At 41.4% G+C, this 26489-nt stretch overlaps 2 protein-coding genes across 2 annotated transcripts in view; both read right to left on the bottom strand.

Annotated features, from left to right (window-relative positions):
- Positions 1-576: 576 nt before the first annotated feature.
- On the bottom strand, positions 577-13822 carry LOC145457132 (choline/ethanolamine transporter flvcr2a-like). Its single transcript, XM_080335303.1, has 4 exons — positions 13442-13822; positions 6615-7276; positions 4428-4824; positions 577-846 (listed from the first exon to the last, which is right to left on the bottom strand). The coding sequence occupies exons 2-4, from the start codon at positions 7081-7083 to the stop codon at positions 684-686; spliced, it is 1029 nt and encodes a 342-aa protein (XP_080191429.1). The 5' UTR covers positions 7084-7276; positions 13442-13822; the 3' UTR covers positions 577-683.
- The window catches only part of LOC145457131 (choline/ethanolamine transporter flvcr2a-like), a 30423-nt gene continuing 4510 nt past the window's right edge, over positions 577-26489 (bottom strand). Inside the window, exons 2-4 of the mRNA XM_080335302.1 lie at positions 25192-25847; positions 23547-23943; positions 577-835 (exon numbers count right to left, since the gene is read on the bottom strand). Of these exons, the coding sequence (XP_080191428.1) occupies positions 796-835; positions 23547-23943; positions 25192-25847 (1093 nt within the window). The 3' untranslated portion in view covers positions 577-795. The remainder of the gene's footprint in view (positions 836-23546; positions 23944-25191; positions 25848-26489) is intronic.

Consider the following 26489-nt stretch of genomic DNA (forward strand, 5'->3'; position numbering starts at 1 on the left):
CCATACCGCCCCCTAAGCGTTTGTGCCTTTCAATGTCCAAATCGCCCCTGGTTTATACATTCTATCACTCGTCAAAAATAGTTTCAGGCTTAAATTGCATCGTATGGATGTGTAGGTGTATTGCGTATTGCATAATTATATCATATCAACTTGTTTCAACTTTCTGAGGCGTCATATTCTAACGTCTATTTGGCGTATAGTTATCGATGGGGCCTATAAGTTCTACGTATGTGTAAGCATTACAATCCTCACTAGACGGTGTAATTATCTCGATATTCGTTAGGCTATATTCGATTCATATAATTAATGGTAAATCAATATGTACTACAATCAACCTGCAAAATGCAATGGCCTGAATCATGCCTCGAACTTCGAAAATTCCACATGACCTCGTAACTTGACTTGACTCGAGTCACCTCTGAAAATCGAGTGACTTGATTTGATTCGAGACAAATGCAATGACTCGAAGGTAGTGACTTGATCCCAACACTACATTCTATTCGAACCTGGTGTCCATTACGCTCGTACACGATTACGTGACCACCGTGTAAAAACGAATAAAATATAACTGTAAAGATCCTTATTGCCAGATGGATTGTCATGATCTGCATTCTCTTTCTGGCAGTGATCTAATTTCGATATGTTGTCATTCTTAGATCGGTTCGGCTTCTATAAAATAGATATCAGGATACAAACAATTTAGGACTGCGAATTTGTGGAAGAAAATGCACCAGCGTATTATCGTGAGTTGCCGTGACGATCAATGCTCGAAGAAACTTTTGCCAGTCGCAAGAGTCAAAACATTGACTGAATCTTCCCTTCTTCGGCTGCCGACCTGTGAACAAACTTATATAGTTTATCAGATTATCTGACTCACTAGATGTTCTAAAGCAGTGGTTTCCAACCTGTGGTACGCGTACCACTAGTGGTACGCGAAGGTCTTCCTTCCAGGTGGTACACGGGTAGATTCTGTTTTTTCGACCGACGGGAGTTATTAATTCAGGTAGGGGTTGATTTTTAGTTTTTTGAAGTCGTCGTGGGTAGGGGCAATCCCACCAATGAAGAACTACGGCAGAGGTCTCAAACACGCAGGCCACATGCCCACGAGTCCATTGTGTGCGGCCCGCGACGGCATTTTGGAGTATTCGAAGTATTCGACAATATTTACATACCAATTTTTTTTTCAAGTTCGAGAACTCAAATTCGCTCTAAAACTACTCCAAAAGCCTGAAACTACTCATCAACTTCACTATTACATCACTTTCAAAAGTTACGACGCAGTGGAAGATTACCTATTACGTGACATTACTTGTTTATAATGGTTAAACTTGACCCGTTGATGATTCGTACTGAAAATTGTGATTTGGACTTGGGCGCGACCATTTGTAGAATTACTCGAACACAAACTATCAAACTGATATGGAAAATAGTAAAATATCAAAAGGTCGTAGCTTGAGTTCCGTAGCTTATTTAGATATATAAGCAGGTCGGTATGGCAACCATTGGCATTATGTTGCCCTCTTTATGTATAGTTGGTTACATCCTGTGTCATCTTGGGTATCTTTATCCATGTTATTATCGCCAATTAAATGTATCGAGAATAAAGTAGTCGTGTGGCTCTACGCTTCACAGTTGTACCACAAATGGATTCTTCGGCGATTGGACGTTTCTATTGCTATGGCACAGTAATCATTATTTTCAAGTTATTATTTATCTGTTCGAAGGTCAATCTAACGCTGATTCAATTTGACTTTGGTAATGACATGATCAATATCCTATAGTTATCAGGAGTATACCCGAAACCCGGATTAGGCTGTACTGCTCCATTGCTCTGATATCAGACCAATCTCTGTAAAATTCTACAATTCTATCTATAATTGCAGCACGTCAAATGTCCGCTAGCTGCAAAATCATAACGCGATAGCTTTTACGACGTCATGATGTATTTGTAATCTCGCATGGTGTCTACAACTAATCATTTTGAGAAACCATGCCAAGTACAGCAACAACTTTATGCAAATATCTAAAAATATTATTTACGATCACATTTTTACGATGCGTGTGGAATGTCAGATTGCAAGCTCCCGTCAAATAAGGCAAACTTGGAAATACATTTAATTTCCCTATTATTGGCCTGCGACCCGCGGCGCCATCAAAAGTAGGAAATTGGCTCGCGAGCACATTTGAGTTTGAGACCGCTGACCTACGGGGAAGAGATCTAGTAAGACATTGGAATTCATACCAAACCAAATTCCGTTTTAATATATTTGACCACAAAAAATTTCAAACGGATCCACTACAGAAATTATATACTGCGCCTTAAAATAGGCAGTTTATTTTCTGTTTCGCTGCCTTCGGCAGCTCAACAAGGTTGCACCCTCTTTGACCGCCTTCGGCGCACGTAACATATGTAGGTGGTACGCGAGCACTGCATAAAACCTCGAAATGGTACGTGAGTGTAAAAAGGTTGGGAACCACTGTTCTAAAGCATAAACTCAACACCGTTTTATTTATATGTGCATTCTGACTAGAGTACATCATACTTTTCAGCAACTCTGAACCACGTCTTTTATACGGTACATATTGTTATACTCAGCCAAGCTAAGGGACTTGTTTGAATACGAGACAGCCTTATCGGGACTGGGACCATCACTTTCGCACCATTCAAGTGTGGCTCTATGATACTCCATCAAGGCTTGGAGCGACAGTATGCAACATCACTGAAATTTCACAAACACGAGAACAATGAATGCATTATTCACAAGCTCACAATAAAGATATTAAAATGACATGTACTAGCAAGTAACGGCCTCTAATCAATTCACATATCACTATTGAAGACAGAAGACAGAAGTACATATAAATCCGGATGAAATGCAAGTAAATTGCATTCGAAAGAGGGTGAAACAGTGATTTCGTTATTGTAAATGGATGGCAAAGTAGATATAGAAACATGATCTGAGACAGACACGACAAGATGATTGCACAAGGTGGCTCGACCAGAGTAAAGCAAGAGGCACTATTGCCTCTCCAATTACTGCTTTATGCTTACGACGCTATTTCCTCTCTATGCGTATAACAATGCGTGCTTCATTCAGAAATTTCAAACCGCGACAAATTCATTTGTACAATTACATATTTCGTCCTTATCGTTATCAGCATCGGTCACAGTGCTTACGTTTGACAGATTGTGGTAGTGGCATCTTATGCTGACTCCGCTCAAAGAATATAGAACAGGGGCCGGGAACCTCTTTCGTCCGAAGAGCCATATTGGCCCTATATTTTTGATTTTAACTCCCAAAGAGCCATGCATTTCGATCAATTGTTACGTCACAATGAAAAAATCCGTGGCGTCATGGTAGCATTTATTTGAATTCACTACATCGGATTCGTTGTGGACCAAATTTACTATGTAAAAACTTGTACGTTAGTAATAATGCCGGTTGCCTTATTTGAGCGTGCGAAGCTTGAGTTGCTTAGATCTTTCGTCAGTTACACGAGATCGCAGGTTCATCTTGATGCTCCTTTTAAATGCGAGGACCCATGATCGCACGCGTAGGTGGAGCCAAATATGGTCACTACAACTGTACAATAGTGTACATACCCACTGTAAGGTGTGGTACGCCAGTGACGTGGGGTCGAAATGCAGTGCCGCACCTGTCGTCAGAACTAGTGAACGAAAATTGTGAAACCTTCAATGATTATTTATTGGTATTTACTATCGATGTTCGTTAATGACTAGATTTTGAACATTTTTACTTCCAAAATCACTCTATTTGCGTATCTATTGTTCGGAAATAAAGCGCGAGAGATCGGTTGAGGTGAGGCACTGACTGACCCAACATCACCTGTGGTAGCGCAATTCATCGTAAATAGCTTAGAAATTACAATAACTGCTGTTAATCGAATGTATAATTGTAGCACTAATTCCGAAAATGAAAATATTGATCGACGTCTTAATTCTTAAAGTATTTGGCGGTAACATAGCGTTGCGCTACACGCCTATACGTTTTAACGGTATTAGTACTTACCACTAGGCCTACTTACCAATCAAGGACGTGTATATAGCTACGGCGTTGTTTGTATTTGAATTTGTAATTATGACTGTCACTTCCACGGCAGTTCATTTCTCGCCGTAGATCGGAAAGAAAATGTGTATTCGAAAACTGGATTGTCAATGTCATACAGGCGTCGTCATGGCTGCCATTCTATCTGATCAATCATTGTATCGTGCAATCCAAGATTTCGGGGCGGGAGCATCGAATTCGCGAGTGATGTTGGTCGCCGGCGCGAAACTCACTGTCGGACACCAAAGAGTGGTACAAAATCTGAGACTCCGACTCCATCAGGAGAAAATGTGGCGAAACATCGACTCCACGGCCCGCTCTTCGATCTGGCAACCGCAATACCTACATAGCGCAGCTCACCTTTTCGCGGGCAACAACTCTCCGTCCTTTACACGCCCCGCGCTCGCGTTCACTTTGCTTCTCTTATAATCCGGCTTCACCATCAGAAGACAACCCAGAGAGAGAGCGTTACCGATGATAGGTACCAGCAACGCGCAGCTAGAGCCGCAGTTCCTGAACGCGAGACGTTCCAGGCTGGCCATGACGAAAAAAGCCAGGTTGTAGAACGCAAAGTGGAGAGAAGTCACGACGGTTTTGTTCATCGGATAAGTGACTTCGACCAGGAATTCGACGAAGGTGGACACCGTGAATGTACGAGACAGGAACATCAGTGGGTAAAGAATGCAGATGAGAGGAAAATATTCTTTGAGGTGGCCAACGTAGAGTCCGATGCTGAAGAGCGCCACTAAACCTGTACCTGGGACCGTAGGCGTTGACATGTCAAAAAGGCGATTTCAAATTTGCTTTTATGGAGTACAGTACACCTACTTGCACTGTATTCACACATGGTCAATTAAAACAAGACCACGATTCAAGGTGTTATGATTTTAGACAACATTCGAGACGGGCCAATTAGGGGCGAATCATATTGACAATGACGTAAGATCACAGATTCATTGTGGCCAGATGTGGTAATGGCGAAGTACTCCCTATTCTTGCTATTCCCTCAGATGGTCATGTTTCTAGACCAGTGGTTCCCAACCTTTTTGTCTTCATTCCCCACTTCAGATTTATTCCGAGCCTTCATTCCCCACCAGGACCGTAACAGCACTTTGTTAACCCCGTCAAAAAAAAAACGTTGGTATTGGGCCCCTAGAACCCCCTCAGCCCCGCTGAGCCTGTACGCCTTCCCCTACAACTTATCAGCTTCATTGTTCTACTGTTTAGTGCGTCGCCCTATTTCGACTAAACGCGCGAAGCGCGAAAATTTTATATAATTCGTATTTGAATCGGCCAATATGATCGGGAATTTAGCCAATTAAACATATATGTATATTGTATATATATCGAAGTTGTGGGTCACGACAAGGGCATTCCTTCTCGGCTAAGTTCTTCTCGCTGCTGATCGTTCTGGCACACTTCTCGGAGTTGCAGGTTACATTGCCTATAACTTCATATGCCTTGGTGCGTCGTGGCGCAGTAATAGCCGAAGCCGAAGTCTCCATTTCTATAAATTCTAATTTATTTGAAAAAGTGGCATAAATTTTAAAAGATACTTTAATTTATGTTAATTGACGAAATAAATTTGGGCTCTTCGAGCTCGCCCCCCCCCCCCCAGTTGGGGGGTTTGGGGTGCGGCAGTTACAGTCCTGTTCCCCACTACCCAGGGTACCCAGCACTTTTGTCATCACAGAGCAGCTATTTGCTGGTTTAACTACACAAGACACCCAACCACACCAGTACGCAAGACAATCGCCTATAACTGCAACCTCAAACGTATTGTGAGCCGATACCAGTAACGCTGAAAATTTCGCGAAAACGTTATTTCACGGCAAACTAGTCGTGCTGGATGCGTTTGTGACGCCATCATTGGCCATCCAGAGTTAAAATGAGTTTTTGTGAACAACACTAAATATAATTTTCGTTACATACATTCCAGAGCAGTTCACTGGTAACGGTATTTGCGCATGTGTCTCCGTGAATATGTAGACTGTCCTATACATAATTTGGAACAAATGCGTCTATTCCCCACCAGAAAGCATTGAATTCCCCACCAGTGGGGAATTCCCCACCGTTTGGGAACCACTGTTCTAGACGGATTCCTCTTCCAGTTGAGTTTTTCAGCCAAAACTCCTCACTTGTGAGAAAGTCGTCTTGGGGTATGTTCGCACCACCTTTTTATGAGTGAAATTGTCATACCAACTGGGCAACTGGGCCCCTGGCCACGGTAACTGAATTTATTTTCGGAAATTGCACCTATTTGTTATGTCATTATTCGTTTATTCGCCTTTGATTAACTTTTTAAAGTTCGCGCCTTCATTTTGTATTTCCACTTGCAGTAGTTTCGACATGTCTTGGAAAGCTACTTTACTTGAGTTTAAACTCACAACGTCAATTTGACTTCCTTCTACTTAAGCATCAAATGTGACTTGGCCTATACTGTGGTCATGATCATTGATCACCTATGATGAGATAGACTCGTTGTAAGATACTTCGGAAACGCACGACACCATTGAACCGTATAATATTAAGTACAAAACCACTCACCGACGCTGCTGAAGACCTTATATGCCCCGAATTTGTCGAGAATCCTACCGCAAAGCAGAGTCGACACGATCGAACACGCATACGCCGCCGTATTAAGGTAGCCTATCGCGGCTGCGTCAATCTCTGGAAACGTGTCGGCCACCATAGAAGGCATCAGCACGATAAACAGCACAAGCGCTGAAGTGCTCAAAAAGTTGGCCGCCGTTAACAGCACAAATTCGGGGACATTCAGCAGCCTCAGCGATGCCATGAGGCTCGATTGCAACTGAAAATCCTTGTTATGTGACCGGTTTTGCGTAATATACACTTCCGCCCCGCTAGGTGGCGTAGGGGGACCGTCTTTCGCGTATATCCAGAATAACACAGTGATCCCCATTAACAATCCGGCTCCTACTCCGAATATGGCCGTGTAAACGATTCGTACAGCTTCGATTTCCACCTCGGATTGACCAAATATTTCCTGCGGCATCAGGTGCGATATCAGCAGGGAGCAGAACACACCGCCAATGCCTAATCCCACGAAAGGCACGCAAAAAGCGGTCGCGATCTGGTGGGCTGGAAACCATTTGTTGGCGAAGGTCGCGGGTAGTATGTAGTAGGCCTACACGCCGGTCGCGAGTCCAGTTAGTAGTCTTCCCAGCACGACGCACGGGTACAGCGTCCTTTAAAAGATATTATATAGTGATTTCCATAGAGTTTGGTGGTGTTTAGGCGTAATAGTTAGAATGTATAAGGACGGTAGGTTCGCGGAAGTGGTCAAAGAACTCATGTACGTTTGCTAAACAAGCGCTGTTGCACTATATACTCGAGTGCTTATGTATCTAGACTACTTCAACTTGACAGATTTTAAATAAAAACAGGTTTGCACCACTGTAATGAGTAAAATTGCCGCAAAAGCGTCGCGATATCACTGAATTTTCTTCGAAAATCTGCATAAATGTTATAGTCACTATCTAGTGCAGTAGGGTTGCATTTTAAAGAAAAATCAATTTAAAACAAACATATTTAAAACAAGGCCCTAATTTAAAAAATGTTTTTTTTTTTTTTTAAGCCATGACGTCACCAATATTCAGTTTTGACGTCATAGTGGATTGACATTGACAATTGAAAATATAGGGTAAAATAGCTCCTTTGACGAAATATATGTACTATTGCTCTTGAACGGACTATTTTGATGGTTCCAACCATCCCATATCGATATACGTCGGCTACATCGGGTGGTAATTGTCCGTGGGCTCATACAACATGTTTTTTGTAAAATATTTACACACTTATGAGATAATTTTACAACTTAAAAAATACATACTTTTGTTTATTTTAAAAACGCCATTTTTTAAAACACTGTTTAAAACATGTTTTAAACAAAGTGTTTAAAAAAAACGTTTGTTTTAAATGCAACCCTAAGTGCAGTGGTTCTCAACCGGGGGTCCGCGAAGCGTCTAAATTTACAACATATAGTTGATTACGTAAATTGTATTTTCTTTTTAATTTGGAGAATCACGAGGCAGTTTCGCTTCATTACTAGTAAAACTCCATAACTCACATCAACAGAATGGCCGTCTGAGATGAAATATTCTGCTGTGCATACTCATTTTAATTGCTAAATTGCCAATAGCCTACTGATACAAATATTGTGCTGTTTAGGATGTTTTGTTGGGAATAGTGGAAAAAACAAAATGTTGGATCAGCAAGGTCAATCACGGTGACTTCGAAATGTTTACAAAAATCTATTTTGTCCGGTGAAATACATAACCTTTTTCCATAATAACTTCAAGATGAGCTGCTAGATAGAAAGGACCATTGACCAGGCTTGACGTTATATGTTCATTAAGAAATTGTTTGTCAATTTTGGCGCCAAATTGGTTGCGATCATACCCAAATGTGTCGCCGGAAGCGTTACAAGGTATTAGTACATTCGCCACCATCTCTATTTGTGTTAATGAATTTTCGGCACTCGTTCATATCAAATCGAAGGCGCGGATTTTCAAGACACGACCACGTATTTCAAGAAATGCAGTTGCAGAATTCGCTTTGAAATAATAAAAGTCATCCCAATTTCAACATAAATAGTATGATGTTATTTTCAAGAAAAGTCATTTTGTTGTTGTTTATCACTAGCCTAAAGTTATCATTTGCACAAGACAGATGACGAGTGCACGATAATTTAGCTAAAATTGAATCAAAACTTCGGGGGGGGGGGGTCCAAAAGGGGTCCGCGAGGACAAAAAGGTTGAGAACCACTGATCTAGTGTCATTAGTCGTTTGCGTTTTTCGTGAAGATGTATCTTGCATTTTTGGAAGTCATCTTTGACCCTCCTTCGATTGGCCACTGGAAGTATGCTACCCCTCGATAGAATCTACTCAACTGATTCATTTTGAACCATTTATTTTCTATTTCCACTTGAGGTAGTTTCGACAGGTCTTAGATCGTCGCGCCAAATCGCGAAGTAGAAGATTTTGGATAATGAATAATGAAAGGTGTAGTCCAGTGGTTTCCAACCTTTTTGAATGTCGGGGCCGCATTTCAAGCTTCAGAGTACGTATGGAGCCGCATGAAAAAACTCGAGTAGGCTACTTATACCGTAAATTTATAGATAGCTAGCCTACCTCTGGATCTCACCATCCAGCCAATTCGAAAACAGACACATAGACTTCTATAGATTCTATATCGGTTGTTTTAGCATTGATAGACGCAGATTGACGAGTGCTATGCATTGAAATAAACTGAAAATGCATATCATTACTACAGCATACTATTTTGTCGTTATGTGATAGCTCTTCAGCATTCCTGTACTTAGTACACAAGTTTGCGGTGGATTATACGTTGACTAATGTTGGACTTATTGCAATTTATACTTGACTATGAGACGTTATTTTGATGTTAGTAAAATTATGTCAAAATTAACTATTCACAGAGACGATATATAAAGGTCTATGACCAGCAGAATTCAAAATATCTCCTTGTCTAACGGGTATTCAATTCATCCATGCGTTTGACGCTAGTCTGCAAGAATTCTCTTTCCCGGTTTTCAGAAGCTGCCTTGGACGGCTTTAGACATAACGAATATCTCTCATTTTAGCAATCATATACAGAAATTGACTACAACTATTCATAGAAAGAGACAAAAACTGTCGTCTATTATGTTTTTGTGGCATGTTTAGAGGTCAATCAGAGCCGCAAGAAGCCTGCCTTGGGGCCGCGGTTGGGATTCACTGGTGTACCCAATAAGATATGTCACCGATGTATTGCACACAAAACAAAACTGATAAACATATAGCGATCACAGCCGCGCAATTATGAATTGATTGCTCTTGATAGCCACCTCGCCAGAAGACATGTTTCCATGAATATAAGAGTCGACTGTACAAACCAAAATAGCCACAACTTACTTCAACAAAAACCAAAGATCTTGAGCAGGGGTATGGCCAACCTGCGGCCGTACGGCCGCATGCGGCCATGGACACGTATTTCATAGTATGTGTTGGCGGCCGTCGACAGGAAAATTGAATTTGCGGATTTACTCCCAAATTTTTATGAGATTTTGATCAACCTTGCAATTATTTATTATAGTGATGCCCACCGTAAATACTATTTTATTCAAATCCAAATTTTTCGACGGCAATAACTCCGCTTCCACTGGTTGGAATTGAACCAAATTTGGTGGATATCGTTTCTATAGACAACCTAACACTTTCATGGGGTGAACAGAAAATCTTTACATTTTTTTGTTATTTATTTTTGTATAATAATTAGAAACATTCTTCTCCTGTAGCAATGCGGCTACTGGTTGGAATTGAACCAAATTTGGTGTGTAGGCTTAAATTAGGTAACCTAACAAATTTATCAGGTAGCCAGTACGATTTGAGAAAAAAAGTCATTTTTGAAGACCCCTAATGAACAGTAAATATGTCACCTTTAGGGCAGCACATTTCTCGTCGTAGATCAGGAAGACAATATGTATTTGCAACCTGCATTGTCATACAGGCGTCGCGATGTCTGCTATTATCTTTGATCATTTGATCAATCAACGTATCGTGCAATCCGAAAGTTCGGGGCGCGCGATGTCGGGTGCATCGAACTCGCGAGTGGTATTGGTCGCTGGCGCGAAAGCAAGTTGAATTTGAGGATTTCGAAAAGGGGCCCCGAGCCTCTATCCCAGGGCCGTAACAGCACTTCGTCAGCCCCCCCAAAAACTTTGGTCTTGGGCCCCCCATAGTGTTATAGACCGAACGTCTGGGGGGCTTCGCCCCCCAGACCATCCTCCGGCGATACACTGTTTACCACTATTCATCATTTTCATTGGGAGTTTCTTTAGTGAATCAGCTTTAGTCGCCTAAGCGCGCGAAGCGCGCAAAATTTCTAGTATTCATGATTTCATCGGTCAGTATGATCGGGAATTGCATACATTGTTATCAATTTTTATCTTCTCTCTGCTCACGTAATCAGATTTGCCGGTAGAGCTGAGTGAGGTGTGTTTGAAAAAGTAGGACCACTCAATAATAATTAAACATCTTCGGGCGTATACCCGTTGGCAGGAACAAAACAGCACCTCGTCAGGCCCCCAAAAACGTGGGTCTTGGGCTCCCATAGGGTGATAAAACGCCCCCCCCCCCCCATCACGTTGTTCGCGTTTGTCACGGAATTACCCGTACTGTATTGTGAGCCAGCGCGAAGCGCGAAAATTTTCGATAATTTATGATAAAATCGGTAAATCAGATCGGCGACTGCATATATAATATGCTATCAATTTATTGTCTTCTCTACTCACGTAATTAGATTTACCGGTAGAGCTGAGTGAAGTGTCTTGAAAACGGGAGGGCCCGTAAATAATGATTAAACATCTTCGGGCGGGCGGAACCGTTGATATGACTTCGTTACATGACGTTATTTCGAGCTCGCCCCCCCCCCCCAATTGGGGGGTTTGGGGTGCGGCAGTTACGGTGCTGCTCTATCCCTTAATACGACACTGTTTTGTCATGTTTATACAGCCATGACAACAATTGTTCTTGCCCTGATAAAAATTAGCAGTTGCTGCAATATTGATAAATTACGTACAAATTTCAAAATTTGGCAAAGAGCCATACATTTCACCCAAAAGAGCCATATATGACTTGCGAGCCATAGGTTCCCGACCACTGCTATATAGTAAGCCGATATGAATAAATAGGTTAGTCTGGAGCTCACCGAAAAAGGACATGGACAGTTTAAATTGGGCCTTTGGCGTCCAGTTTGTTCATTACGAACCATGTCCTGGAATGCGGCCGTAGGCTACCTGCCTACTCGAAATGCGGCCGTGAATAGCAAAAAGGTTGGCCACCCCAGATCTTGAAGATCATATCGCCGGCACCGTTCTGTACAAATATTAGTATGCATGTATTTTTGTTTTTGGGTATTTTTTACATACTACATCTGTTTGTTATTAATGTGCCTATTAGCGATCGAATCGAGCATTCGAACACAACACAATAATAATGCCATATTCGGTAAAAAGCGGCGCATTCGATTTTGAGCTATTGGCCATTAGACATCTGATTTTCAAAAAGATGCGCACTAAGCATGAATACAAAGCATCTGGGTAAACCTAGTGCCGCATCCTGGGTATAGAATAGTTTACGTTGGTTTCCAAACACTGACAGTTGATGCTCTCTAAACAACGGCCTTGGCTTTCGATAAAACGAAAATTTAGATGCGATGTTAACGAATTGCGCTCGCCGCTCTAACGAATCAAGAGATGCGCCAATGTTGGAAATGCAAACTTGTGAAAGGCCAAGAGCACCTCATCGTGTACTCACAACGATGGTGCAACTGAACAAAACGATATACAATACAATTGCTACAGGTATGGCGGGATAGATCCATCGTTGGAGTTTGGGACGAACGAGGAAGTGCGTTACACCTACATTGTCGCAGGTGTAATCAATTGACTCACCGTTCACTGAGCGTAAAATACTATAGTCAACAGTTGAATGCGTGAAATTGAGCTTCGAGGGGACTTGACAACTAACTGTATGTCTGCATCGAATTTAGGTACTGCGTCAAAATATAAATTCAAGCAAACGGGTAAAATTCGCATGAATGCTAATATTGCTGGTGCCTCGACCACGCAGTTAAATAAAACTACATAGCATTTATAAATTCCTACACTATCTCTCAACTCTGAAAAAGATTCTACATACCGGTAAAGAGAATGCGCGTATCATCGCATTGACTGGCAATTTTGCAAGGGGTCCTATAGTTCTCGTACAAGTCATTCCTCGTTTGCTCCATTGACGAGACTAATCGAAAGGACAGGGGCATCTTCTTATACCACCAGACGTCGTCAAAGTAGTCACCGTGGTGCTCAAGAGGAAGTAAAATTGGAAATTTCTACTCAGTAAAAGTAGGCCCAGTTTTGTATACAAAAATATAAAACTTGTTCAGAATAGATACAAGTAGTCTGAAAACATAACCAATTGAGCAAGTAGTGCAAGTAGGCGGGTAAAACCTACTTGAGTAGTCAGGAAAACTGAAGTGCTTCGTTACCGACCGACTTTTATTGCTAGCATAACCCGTCGAAATTGGTCAGGTAGCCTACTACGATTATCAATTGATTGATATTGATATCCTGCGAATCAGTCGCTACCCAGGTGATTGCGGCCAATCAATACCAATTCTTGACATTGCCTGATCGTGGTGCTGATGATGTCACACTCGCGTCTTACTCTAGGTTGCAGAAAGTTGTTACTATACGAATACAGTCAATACACGCATGTTATGCCCCGCGCTATGCCGCATCAGAACTTACAATCATTGCTAACTGATCATTGACAAAGCAACGGAGTGCTACCTGCGAGTAAAGGCGATAGCAGTCAGCAGATTTCCAGCGGTCAAGAACGACACAAGAGTCAAGCACTGCGCCCGTAAACGAAACAGTTTGCCGAAGACCGAAAGTAATAGGCACACTATTGTGGCTATGAACGAATCTCCAATCGATAGTAGATCCACTTCATAGTTGGTGACGTTGAAATAATGCGCTATCGCGTTGTTCTCAACGGCAAAAGCTGTTGAGGTGAACTGTCGATTCAATCCCGCGATAAATATGCCCAGCAGTAGCGGCCATCTAATCTTGTACGTTTTGATTGTGCTCTCCATGTTGTGCTGACAAAACTATCATCGACAGCAGCTATTCCTGTAAATTACATGATAGGTAGCCTACCTCAAACAACAAGCAAATCTAGATGAAAACCCATTGTTTAGTGTCGTTCCGCTCCGCTCTATTACTTTTCTGCTAATGTATGATGGCATGGCAAACAACATACTCAGCTGACAATCATTAATGCAAGTTGCTCCCCTACAGCCTACGCTCGATAGAAGTCGCGTCAGCGGAAACGTAGCATAAATCGTGAGCACTGATCAGCATCTTGGATGGTAGATAATCATCAGCAACCATGGAATATGATACACACAACCAAAATTAATTCACCTAGTCATTGTTCGACTGGAATATAAGCCTACTGGTATGCCGTATCATCCGTACCATTGCCAAAGCCCCTCGGATTTTGGGTGTGCAACTGATAAATCGCTACTCAAAAGATTTTGTGCTCTAAACATGGAAGATATGAGGAAGCTAGAAATAGCCAAGTTTATGAATCAGTTCCATTTCGGTCACTGTCCCTCAAAAGTCAAATTTCAACGTCTACTTCACCTCGGAGTCAAAAGCGCACTTCCGCACAAATACAGCACATGCGCGTCAACGAAAAACAACTACCATATGATCAGGACGGAATGCAAGAAAACGCATTGCTCTATCAAGTGTGCCGGATCTCAATTGTGGAAAAACATCTCGCGGGCTATCCGATTGTCGTCGAGCATGTCCGCATTCAAGTCCAAATACAAGCAATTTATTCTAAATGAATACTATCTGCAGGATTACCGGACCACGACCTAACATATCGATCTCGCCTTCCGCCACATGTCACCTCATGTTGTCGCTTGCCTTTTATATTCTCTGCTTTACATTTCATTCGGTGTGCAATGTGCATGCCACTACTCTATTTCGCCTAGGCCCTAGGCACTAGGCCAAGGTGAGTGTCTAATTTCAAAGACTACTCCAAGTCGTTTCGACACCTTCCTACCTTTTCATTGTTTCGCATTTTTGTAATGTTTTGAAATTATGAAATATTAATAAACTGATACTGATACTGCCCTGTAGCTGTAGCCGGCTCATGCTGCACTTTTTCAAGCAAGCAACAGGGTTTCTGATTGTTTTAGCATGCGTTTTGCATCAAAAACCTTTGCTGGTTCCAGCGTTAAGATTTACAATGTGACGCGGCAATAATACGATGATTCAGTCAGTGTCTTATTATAATACGCAAATAGACATTGCTTATATTCAGTCGTTTAATAGCGGATTTGAAGTTGTCTCTGGATGGATACGACACGTATATATTGGCGTTCAAGCAAATAATGTTTAATTAGAGTCAGGGTCACCATATGTCAGGTAGGCTATGTCAAATCCGGCCCATGAGATATTGTGAAATAAATGAGATATGCGCTCAAGTAAATATTACTATTATTGCTACAAGACAGAAATTATCGAATATATTCATATGATATATGCATTATAGATTGCAAAAGAGCAGCCACGAGTCACGGTAGTCGCCTTCACGCCAACCCAAATTTTGACAAATAAATTTTGACGTCATCTGGTTCACTATAATGACAAAAACTGCGGTCTTTATGGTTTGACTATGTCAGAATAGATTCGTAAAATCGCATCATTGTTAATTAATTCTGCCGCACTTATCGAATTTTAAACTAGTCATCTAAATATTCATCCCGGCTGCGCCTATTGGCATATGCTAACTTCCCCGCGGCGACAGCCTGCGTCTTCACTCTGGTCATAATGGCTAACTGTAGCTCCCAGTGACGCCGACACATAATTGCTAAAAGCGGAAACAAATGAACACCGAATAATGCAGAGTCTTCTTGGAAAACCCTGCGGCACGGAAGCTAATTCACAGAGGTTCATACGCCAGACCTATATACTCGGCAGTCATTGATGAATGAAATTGATTTGAATTTGTTTAGCCCATGCCGCTACTAACCTTGATTAGTAACTTGGCAAAAACTACGCATCAAACAGCGAACACCAACTACAGGCTATGTAGGCTATTTTATGCCAATTGTCAGTCCTAACATGAATATATCAACCCCAACAAATCGTGGTCTTGAGCAGCGCGGCGTGGTCGTCGGAGGACGCCCAAATGTCTGCTTTTTGAAAATTTCGGTTAAATATATGTGAACTTTAAACTGAGATATAGGAAATTAGAACTCAAGTAACGGTCAGGCGGGTCTTTCGGAAGTTGAGCCAGGAAGACGACTTTTTTCAGTCAACGCCATCACATTAACGAGAAAAGTGGGAGGGTATAATTGGGTAATTCGGTAGTCGAATTGAAGGGTTGACCTTTTTTTTTTAGTCAGTCAACTACAAACTAGAAATAAATTTACAGATTTTTCCTGATATTACGCCGGTATTGTAAGTCTGAAAATTTTGACAAAATGTCCTCTTTTCGAATTCTCAAAATATGGTACCCCTATTTATAACTGAAGAGTTTCTTGGAGGTACAGAACTTCAATATACAATTAAATAGTATATTCATATTGAAATGAACCCGAATATTTTCGGCTGACACTCGTCAGGGGTAATCGTCAGCAACTAGTAGAGAATTGGAAAGAACATTGTATATCAACAATCGTATCACAAAATATGACGTCACCAGCCGAAAATATTTGGGTTCATTTCAATATGAATATACTCTTTAATTCTATTTATAACTGAATCCATTTCTGTCGACTTAACGCGGTTCCCATTCACTCCTGTATATACTTTTGACACGGCACTCGTGTCGTAGGTCGGGTGGTAAAGGGTAGCTTGTATAGAACTACAACACCCACGAAGGTATTCTATATAGGCCTAGTGTCAATCACGCTTGGACCACATCACGTGACCACCATTTGAAAACGAATAAAACAGGAACCGCGAAGTTCCATATTGCCGATGCAGGCCTACTTGTCATGATCTGCATTCGCGTTCTAGGAGTGATTTAATTTCGATTTGTTGTTGTCCATCATATGACCCAATTTTTATATCCCAAGACGGACGTCTCATCGCATGAGTTGAATGCGTGTCGTAACCTTCAGCGGACCCCAAGTGTTAAGAACCACTGCTGTAGAATATAAATCATAATAGAGACGTTTTTTGTCTACAAATTTATAGAGACAAACCAGGGATATCTAGAACTTCTGAGCCAAACACACCAGCTTATTATCGCGAACTCTGGTGCGAATCCATATTCGCAGAAACTGTTGTCAGCCGCAAGAGTCAAAACATCGATAGAACCTTTCCTCGTTCAAATGTCAATCTGTTAACAATCTTATAGCTCTTATCTGAATATATCTGGCTCATTAGATGTTGTCATGAGTAAAATGGAAACCGCTTTATTTATGTACATTAATTAGACTATACTGTCCTGGTATTCTTTCTTGACAACTCCGGGCCACGTCTTTCATAAATATTCTTGAATGGTATATTTATATTGAAATGAACCCGACTATTTTCGGCTGACACTCGCCAGGGGTAATCGTCAGCAACTAGTAGAGAATTGCGTTACTTTCCTCTCTATGCCGAAAATATTCGGGTTCATTTCAATATGAATATACTATTCAATTGTATATTGAAGTTAAGTACTTCCAAGAAGCTGTTCATATATATTCTTATATTCAACGCAAGATTCAAGGTTGATTTTATGGGTTCCAGGACCCCGGGCAGAATACAATTTATATTTCCATAATCAGTGCCGCGGTAGCTTTCGATTGATACCAGTTGTATCAAATTTCGCGCTCGGTAAGCCAGTCTAAATAGTGCCGTAAATTGCCTTAGGTCAAATGAAAATAATGACGTAACCCATTCAGAGTCAGCCGTGAGGTATGCTTGTGTCCATGCCACTGTAGGACACTAATAAATTCAGAGGTGGTCAAAGTAGTCCAGAAAGCTACTCAATTAGAAGTAGAAGTAGCGAAGAAAAAATATACTCAAGTACGAGTAGAAGTACTCTTCGATTATCCACCTCAAACTACTTGAAGTAGAAGTAGATTTGACTGACTTTAAATCTACTCAAGTAAGTAAGTAAGTAGTTTTGAAAGCAGTCTTAATTCGTTCGCATGGACTGTCAAAAGCTGCGAATTGAGCTATGCGAAAGGTGCAGAAAGCTTGATTCGTATTGATGCATCCCAGAAGGTATCAATATTCGACAGAATAAGCATTATTTCGCATCATGGGATGCAAATTATAGTATTGATATGAAAATGCGATACTAACCCATTGTTTACTAGAAGACCCCGTTTTAGAGAATATCATGGCATGGCGCCCTACCCCATATTATAAGGCCCCATGTTTAGGCAAAGAGCAATACGTAGAAGTTGTATAGGATACGGTTTCATCACGTTGAGCGATTAGTATACGTTATTAACAAATATTGTGTATCGTAAAAGTTATATTTAGTGTAGTTATATTTCCGGAAAATAGAGGCATTACTACACTCGCATTTATGCTTCAACATGTATGTTCTGCAGCCAAACGAACTGAAATTAATTCGAACCCAAAGTATGATACTGGTATCGCAATTGAAAGTGAAATACAAATACCACTTCTTAAAAGCGGAAAATATATTTCATGTCTTTTGTCCATAAAGCTTCAAAGGTGATCTGATAAAACAGGTGTAACGTTCAAAAAAGTTGGATTTTCCAGATTAGCAAGACACATAATGGGCTGCTAGATTACGATATGATAGGTGATTGCTAGATTGCGAAACGGTAGTTTCAAACGTTATGGTGGGCCATATTTACTGTGATGAAATAATTGATATGGGCGACAATGCGGTGTGAGCGGAACCAAGCAATCCGGTACCTAAATTATATTCACTGATACTTTAGTGAAAACATATTTGGCACTCCATAACTACTGTGCGCGAAGTGCAACAAAATTTCTGGGCTTTACTTGACTTTTATGAATATTAAATGTTGGTACTCGGTGAAAACAGCCCGAAATTCCTCAGACTATCTTTCGTATTGGGAGATTAAACTACTTCTACTTGACAAACTGAAAATAGCGAAAAGTAAGTAAGTAGATCACAAAATATTACGAAGTAGAGAAAATCAGATCTACTTGAGTAAGTAGCAGAAGTAGAGGAAAGCTACTTGAGTACTTCGTTACTGACCACCTCTGCTAATAATGGTGGAATAATTATTGAGCGGGGAAATTCGAGTGTTCCTAGTTCCGACAGCAGACATGGGGTGATTACTTCATGAATGTAATCGATTGCGATTACGATTAAAGCAAAATCAGGAAGTAGTCGATTACGATTACGATTAGATTGGAAAAGTAGTTACGATTACTCACGATTACATTTATTTTGCATTTTAGAAGTTATATTGGAAGACAATATGTGGATTGCGCTGAAAAGGCCTAATGAGATATCAAACTTCCTATAAAAAGATGCGTCATTTGCTTGTTACGTCATAATGTACCCATTGCCCATTTTTATACAGGACGATTTATCGCGCCAGGTCCATGACTGCCGCACCCCAAATTTACCAATAGGGTAGGGAGCGAGCTCGAAGGGGACTCAAGAGTATTTCATAAACCAACATAAATTATAGAGTATTCTCGAGAGATTCAATTAACTTGAAAATTCTCTCTAGATAAGCTTGATTTTGGAATGCATACGTCTCTCCCTCAACAAAAAAGGCATACATAATTTTTAGTAGGCTTGTATTTAAAACAAATGGTTGTTTAAAACACATTGTTTAAAACATGTTTTAAACAGTGTTTAAACCAGAGATCTCAAACACGCGGCCCGCGAGACCATTTTGTGCGGCCCGCGACGATATTTTGGATTTCGAAGTATTCGACAATATTTACCTACCATTTTTGTTTTAATTTGAGAACTTATAATTAGCTCTAAAACTTCTCCAGAAGCCTGAAACTACTCATCAAACTTCACTAATACATTACTTTCAAAAGTTACCACGCAGTGGAAGATCAACTATTACGTGACATTACTTGTTTATGATGGTAAAACATGACCCGTTGATGATTCGTGACTGAAAATTGTGATTTGGACTTGGGCGCGACCTTCTGTAGAATTACTCGTACTCGTATACTCGTCGCGTCAAACGTTACAATCAGAGAAGGACTTTTGTGACTCGGAATGCCGTGACTTGGTACAACCACGCACGCAACAAGCCATGGTGTCCTATATGATTTTGACACAAGCAAATCTCACGGCTCGGTGAAATTGGTCTACGTCACATTTTCCATTTGGTCAAAGGCAATTTGACGGTAATTTTTGACCGGCTTGCCGAGCATGAAATTCGATAAAACGGGTATCAATCGAAAGCTACCGCCGTACCGATTGCGAAAATATAAATTTAGTCTGCTCGTGGTCCTGGAACTCCCCAAAATATGCCTCGAATGTTGCATTGTAAGTGAGTTTGGTATTGTGATGCAGCAATGACGATCTGGGAGCAGGTGAGGAGAACCGCAAGCTGCAAGCGCATTGGCCATTGTTGCGCAAGCGATTGAGCATTCACACTCTCACTCTCGTGCGCATTCGCTCCTGAGCTGCTCAGACGACTTTCCATTGATACCAGTGTTATCAAATTTAATGCTGGGCAAGCCGGTCAAAAATTACCGTCAAATAACCTTTGACCAAATGGAAAGGGTGACGTAGACCAATTTCACTGAGCCGTTAGATTTGCTTGTTTCCACACCCTATAGGACACTATGAACAAACTATCAAACTGGTAGGAGAAATAGCAAAATATCAAAAGGTCGTAGCTTGCGTTGCGTAGCTTATTTAGATATCTAAGCAGGTAGGTGTGGCAACCGCCATTGGCATTATGTTGCCCCTTTGATGTATAGTTGGTTACATCCTGTGTGATCTTGGCACTTTGGTATCTTGACAAATATTATTATCGCCAATTTAATGTGGCGAGTATCAACTAGTCGTAGCCTACGCTCCACAGCTGTAACACCAATGGATTCTTCGGCGATTGCACATTTATATTGTTATGGCATTATGTTATCCATTATGTTCAAGTTGTTATTGATCTGTTCCAACATCCGAAGGTAAAATCAAACGCTGATTTTATTTGACTTGTGTAATGACATGATCATTATAGCCTATAGTTATCAGGAGTGGGCCTATGCTCGAAGCCCGGAAATAAGGCCTCTACTTTGAAATACATTGAATTCCCCTATTATTGGTGCTGCGGCCCGCGGCGCCATCAAAAAGTAGGAAATTGGCCCGCGAGCACATTTTAGTTTGAGACGTCTGGTTTAAACAATGGCTTTTTAAAAAAAAAACTATGCTGTGTTTTTTTAAGTTGTAAAATTATGTTATAATTGTGTAAATGCTTATCACAATCACCACCCGATTTAGCCGAACATGTTTTAAACAAGGGCCTTGTTGTAAACATGGTCGCTTTAAATATATTTTTGCTTTAAATGCAACCCTAATTTATAGCAATAGGCATTTAGATTCCAGTCAATACCGTGCCACGACACACCAAAAGACATGCAATTTCGACCAACACGCGACTTCACGAAGTGTGCTACTAAAGAAAAACCTTTGTGGAAACTTAGGGTATGTGTCCAGTCCATTGTCAATAGCCGCGCTGGGTGGGCGTGACTAATGGTCCGGTTCTTCCAATCCGAGCCCACAATGCACATGCCACCCGGACACCCACAGAGCATTAAAGACATGACAACTTGTGTGTGCGTCTCACGAAAGTTTTTCTTTTAGTCTGCTACATAAGGGATAAAACAATATCTTTTGATTATATAACAGACCGGAAGTCACGAATTAACAACATACACCAAAGTAATTATAAAAAGATAACAGACGTTATAATTATGATTTACGTGCCCCAGCTCTACAGGTAAATCTGACCATCGGGGGCAGAGAGAGAGAGGATTAAAAATTAATAATAATGTAATGCGATTACCAATATTATTGACGAAATTCAGTCTTCAACTTGAAATTATCACCCTATGGGGCCAAAGACCAACGTTTGGACTGGGGGACGAATAGCTGTTTTGGTCCTGATTCTAGCTACAACCCACGCTAACATGATATATAAGCCCATGGCTATGGGGGCAGGTCCCAATGTTGAGTAAAGACTTATGAAATAACGATTGACGCATGTTTCAAGTAGAGTGATATGAGCAGAACATAAAATTCTGCCTACAACTTAAGCCTAATACGGATAATGTACTGCAAGCTGCCGCTACGAGAAACGGCAAAAACGACTCGGTTATGATATATATCAGCAGCTGTTGATTTTTATTGCTTCGTTGTGGAAATCGTAATGCTTTATCTGTCGAGTACTAAATTTCAAATCTATGTCCAGTGTACGACTACGTACGTACTACATAAGCCTACTGCTCGCCAAGCAGCAACGGTCAAACTGCGTTTGCATAACCAAACATCAATACACAAGTTACCAGGTAGAGTGGTGATTAACTATCCTGCTGCGGGGTACTGGCGGGTGGAACGTGTTGATAACCTGATATACAGCACGGCGGGTGTTCTTACAATCACACGAATGTACGTGATGTACATCGAATATCTATTGACTGTGGATACTTCTTACGCAATGACTAGCAAAGCAAATAGGATACTTCTGACGTAATAATGAGCAATGGCATTTAAAAATCAGACGTCTGAACCTGGTATAATACATTTTCCTTGTTCACGAATGTTCAGTTTATGTCATAGTCCTTGCATAAATAAAAAGTAATCGTTCTTTCACAAATAAATTGAGTAGATATGGGAAGTAGTCGATTACGATTACGATTATTTCGGATTTTTTTCGAATGTAATCGATTGCGATAACGATTACTTGAAAATGCTGTAATCGTCGTAATCGATTACGATTACTAATCGCGATTACCCCATGTCTGTCCGACACACGACTTTATAACGCCACCAGCCAGATCAAGACTTGGAGCAACTGCAGTGTGATATAAAACAACATTACTGAAATTTCACGAACACAATAACAATGAATGCATTATTCGCAAGCTCACAATATATTCACTTGAAATATACTAGCAAGTTACGACCTTAAATCAATTCACATATCTCTTGAAGACAGAAATACATATGTACCTCCAAGAAGCTGTAGAAATACATGTTATATATATATATATTCGGACGAAATGCAAGTTCAACTATAAATTGCACTCGAAACAAGGGTGAACAGTGGCTTTCTTGTTGTAAATGGATTACAAAGTAGGCTATATATAGAAACAAGACAGACACGACACGAGGACTGCACAAAGTGACCAGTAGAGAGAAAAAGTCACTCTTGTCCCTCCAATGACTGGCTGTATGAGTTTTGACGTCATGTCCTCTAGGTTCGTTCAAATTCCAACCGATCTACGTCGCTACTTCATGTCACATTCATTTATTCAATTACACATTTCGCCCTTATCATCGTTAATCGTTATCAACATCGGTCAGTGCTTGCTTCCGGCAGATTCTGGTATATTGGCATCTTGTGTCTGACTCAGGCCAAAGAATGTAGACATTAGAAGGACCTTCTACCAGGACTGGTTCACTCTAACACCGACTCCAACTCCATAAATATTCAATGTACCGACTCCTAATATTTTCTTCACATAACTCCGATTGCCAAGTGAATCAACCTATTTCTTAATTAACAAAATGTACTCGCCGAAAGAAATTAGGTTTGTGAAGGTCCACCCATGTCAAAACTCAGACTTGGGACTCCAAAGAGTGTTGCAAAATCTCTTCAACTCCGCGGCCCTGCTTTCTCCACTCTTCGGTCTGGCAACCACAATACCTACAAAGCGCAGGTGTCACCTTTTCGCGGGCAACAACTCTCCGCCGTTTACACGTCGCGAGCTCTCGTTCACTTCGCTTCTCTTGTAGTCCGGCTTCACCATCAGGAGACAGCCCAGAGAGAGAACGTTACCGATGATAGGGACTAGCAGCGCGCAGCTAGAGCCGCAGTTCCTGAACGCGAGCCGTTCCAGGCTGGCAGTGACGAAGAATGCCAAGTTGTAGAACGTAAAGTGGAGGGAAGTCACGACAGTTTTGTTCATTGGGTACGTGACTTCGACCAGGAATTCGACGAAGGTAGTCACCGTGAATGTACGCGACAGGAACATGAGTGGGTAAAGAATGCAGACGAGAGGGAAATATTCATTGAGGTGGCCAAGGTAGAGTCCGGTGCTGAAGAGCGCCACCAAACCTGTACCTGGAACCGTAGGCATTTACATTTCATAAAGGCAAATTAAAATTTGCTTTTTCGAAGTACGCCTACTCATGAAAAGTTCAAATATGTACCTTTTATGCGACCACAAACAATATAACGTCAGTTCTACATCACATTAAAGATAATTTGGCATTATTTTGACCACGCGTATTTCATTGCACCTCGTGTCAATGCTGTGGGTTAATCACGACTTCACAGATATTTCATTTTCATTAAGGTGTGAATGGCTTTGTGCTATATCTTTCGCAAGGCTAAAACTATAGCTTTCTTTTGTAAATTAATTCTTAGTAGCAAGGAGCATATCATTTCATTAAAGCGTAACCATCACTCAAGGTGCTTTGATGTTACACTACATTTGTGAAGTGCGATTAAAAATTGTGTGGGTATGCGGGAATTATTATGGCAATGAAGTGACGTCACAGATTCATTGTGACGAGAGGTGGTTGCGGAGGGGTACTCCCTACTTTTACTATTCACTCAGATACTGGTTATGTTTCAGACTTCAATTCAATTCAATTTATTGCTAAAAATTTCATCATTTCAATGCAGCGCAAGACTGCGATACAATGAAAGATAGGAAGGTGTCGAAACGGCTTGGAGTAGTCTTCGAAATCACCCACCCACCTGGCCTAAGCGATGTAAAAAAAGGAGGCATGCACACTGAATGAAAAGTAAAATAAGATAATATAAAATGACAGTTGACAAAAAAGGTGGCACGTGTAGGAAGGCGAGATCGATGTCAGGTCGTGGTCCGGCAAACTGGAGGGCTAACTAGCTTCCACTTCTAGGTAAGTTTACAGCCGAAACTACCCACTGAGAAAATATTATTGGGCTGTGTTTGCATCATCTTCATGAGTGGAATTGTGACATCAACTGGGCAACTTGGCCCCTGCACCACGGTAACTAAATTCATTTTCGAAAACCTATTCTTAGTGTCATAGATAATAAGTTCGTGACCCCTCGACCAAATCAACTTTTTGAAACTACTCACCTGGGTCCATTCCAAGACCTTCATTTTCTGCTTCCGTTTCAAGTAGTTTTGATATGTCTTGAAACTGTTCACTCTACTTGTACTCAAGTATAAATTAACAGCGTTACTTTTACTTTTTCCGCACTAGTATCAAATATGGCTAGCCCTATCTCGACCACCTCCGCTGGCAGACACGTTGAAAGATGCCCCGGAAACGCAAGGCATGACACGTATACGATTATGTACAAAACTATACTCACCAACGCAACTGAAGACTTTATACGACCCGAATCGGTCCAGAATCCTACCGCACAGCAGTGTCGACACGATCGAACATGAAAATGCCGCCGTATTAAGGTAACCTATCGCGGCCGCGTCAATCTCTGGAAACGTGTCGGCCACCATAGAAGGCATCAGTACTATGAACAGCACAAGCGCTGAAGTGCTCAAAAAGTTAGCCGCCGTTAACAGCACGAATCCGCGGACTTTCAGAAGTCTCAGCGATGTCATAAGGCTGGTTTTCAACTGAAAATCCTTGCTGCGTGACTTGATGTTCATAATAAACACTTCCGCCTCGCTAGGCGGCGTCGGAGGACCGTCTTTCGCGTATATCCCGAAAAACACAGTGATCCCCATGAACAATCCGGCTCCTACTCCGAATATCGCGGTGTAAACAGTTCGCACGGCTTCAATTTCGGCCTCGGATTGATTACTTATTTCGTGTGGCATCAGGTGCGGTATCAGAAGGGAGCAGAACACACCGCCCGTGCTGAATCCGACGAAAGGCACGCAAAAAGCGGTCGCGATTTGGTGGGCTGGGAACCATTTATTGGCGAAGGTTGCCGGCAGTATGTAGAATACACCGGTCGCGAGTCCGGTTAGCAGTCTTCCCAGCACGACGCACGGGTACAGCGTCCTGTAAAACATATTACATAGTGATCTCGATATAGTTGGTGGTGCTTAGGCGAAATAGTTGAAACGTATGAGGACGCGGTAGATCCGCGGAACTGATCGGTAGCGAGTAGTTCTACTTTTTCGGATAACTCAACCACGCTTGCTATACATGCACTGTTGCACTACAGTTGGGGTGTCAAACATACGGCTCGCGGGCCGCATCCAGCCCGCCAGACGATTCCATCCGGCCCGCGAAGAAATTATGAGTAGATTGAAAAATTATTATATTATGCGGTACGTTAGTAACAAATGTTGAGATTTTTCGTAGGAAATACTTTCATTAAATATTCCCTCAAGACATCAAATGTTGGGCCTGTTCATAGGCCACAGTATAACCATCCGACTACGGTGCTGTGGTTTCACTCTCTAAGTTGAGAAGGAAAAAAGTGCACACGGAGTTCAGAGTTTTATGGAAAAATGGAACCAAAAAGTAGCTATTCACAGAAGCGAAAACGCCAATGCGGAACCGTTATGTGCAGTTTAAATGGAAAATATATTAGTTACACAAATATATATGATCGCACTGCTGTTTCACTTCCAAACCAATAGGACCCCGGACTCGAGAGAAACCCGACTTGTGATTGAACAATAATAACCCAAATTT

This window comes from Botryllus schlosseri, chromosome 15, assembly GCF_051294905.1.
Source record: "Botryllus schlosseri isolate E-star chromosome 15, Bs_hap1, whole genome shotgun sequence".
In the NCBI taxonomy this organism is placed as follows: Eukaryota; Metazoa; Chordata; class Ascidiacea; order Stolidobranchia; family Styelidae; genus Botryllus; species Botryllus schlosseri.

Bases quoted from the DNA above. Each gene is read 5' to 3' on its own strand.
- LOC145457132 (XM_080335303.1), bottom strand. From the start codon at position 7,083: ATGCCGCAGGAAATATTTGGTCAATCCGAGGTGGAAATCGAAGCTGTA. The intron at 4,825-6,614 runs GTGAGTGGTTTT...CTACGGTCCCAG, and splicing joins TAAGGTCTTCAGCAGCGTCG to GTACAGGTTTAGTGGCGCTC. The intron at 847-4,427 runs GTGAGCTGCGCT...AAACTATATAAG, and splicing joins GAGTTGTTGCCCGCGAAAAG to TTTGTTCACAGGTCGGCAGC.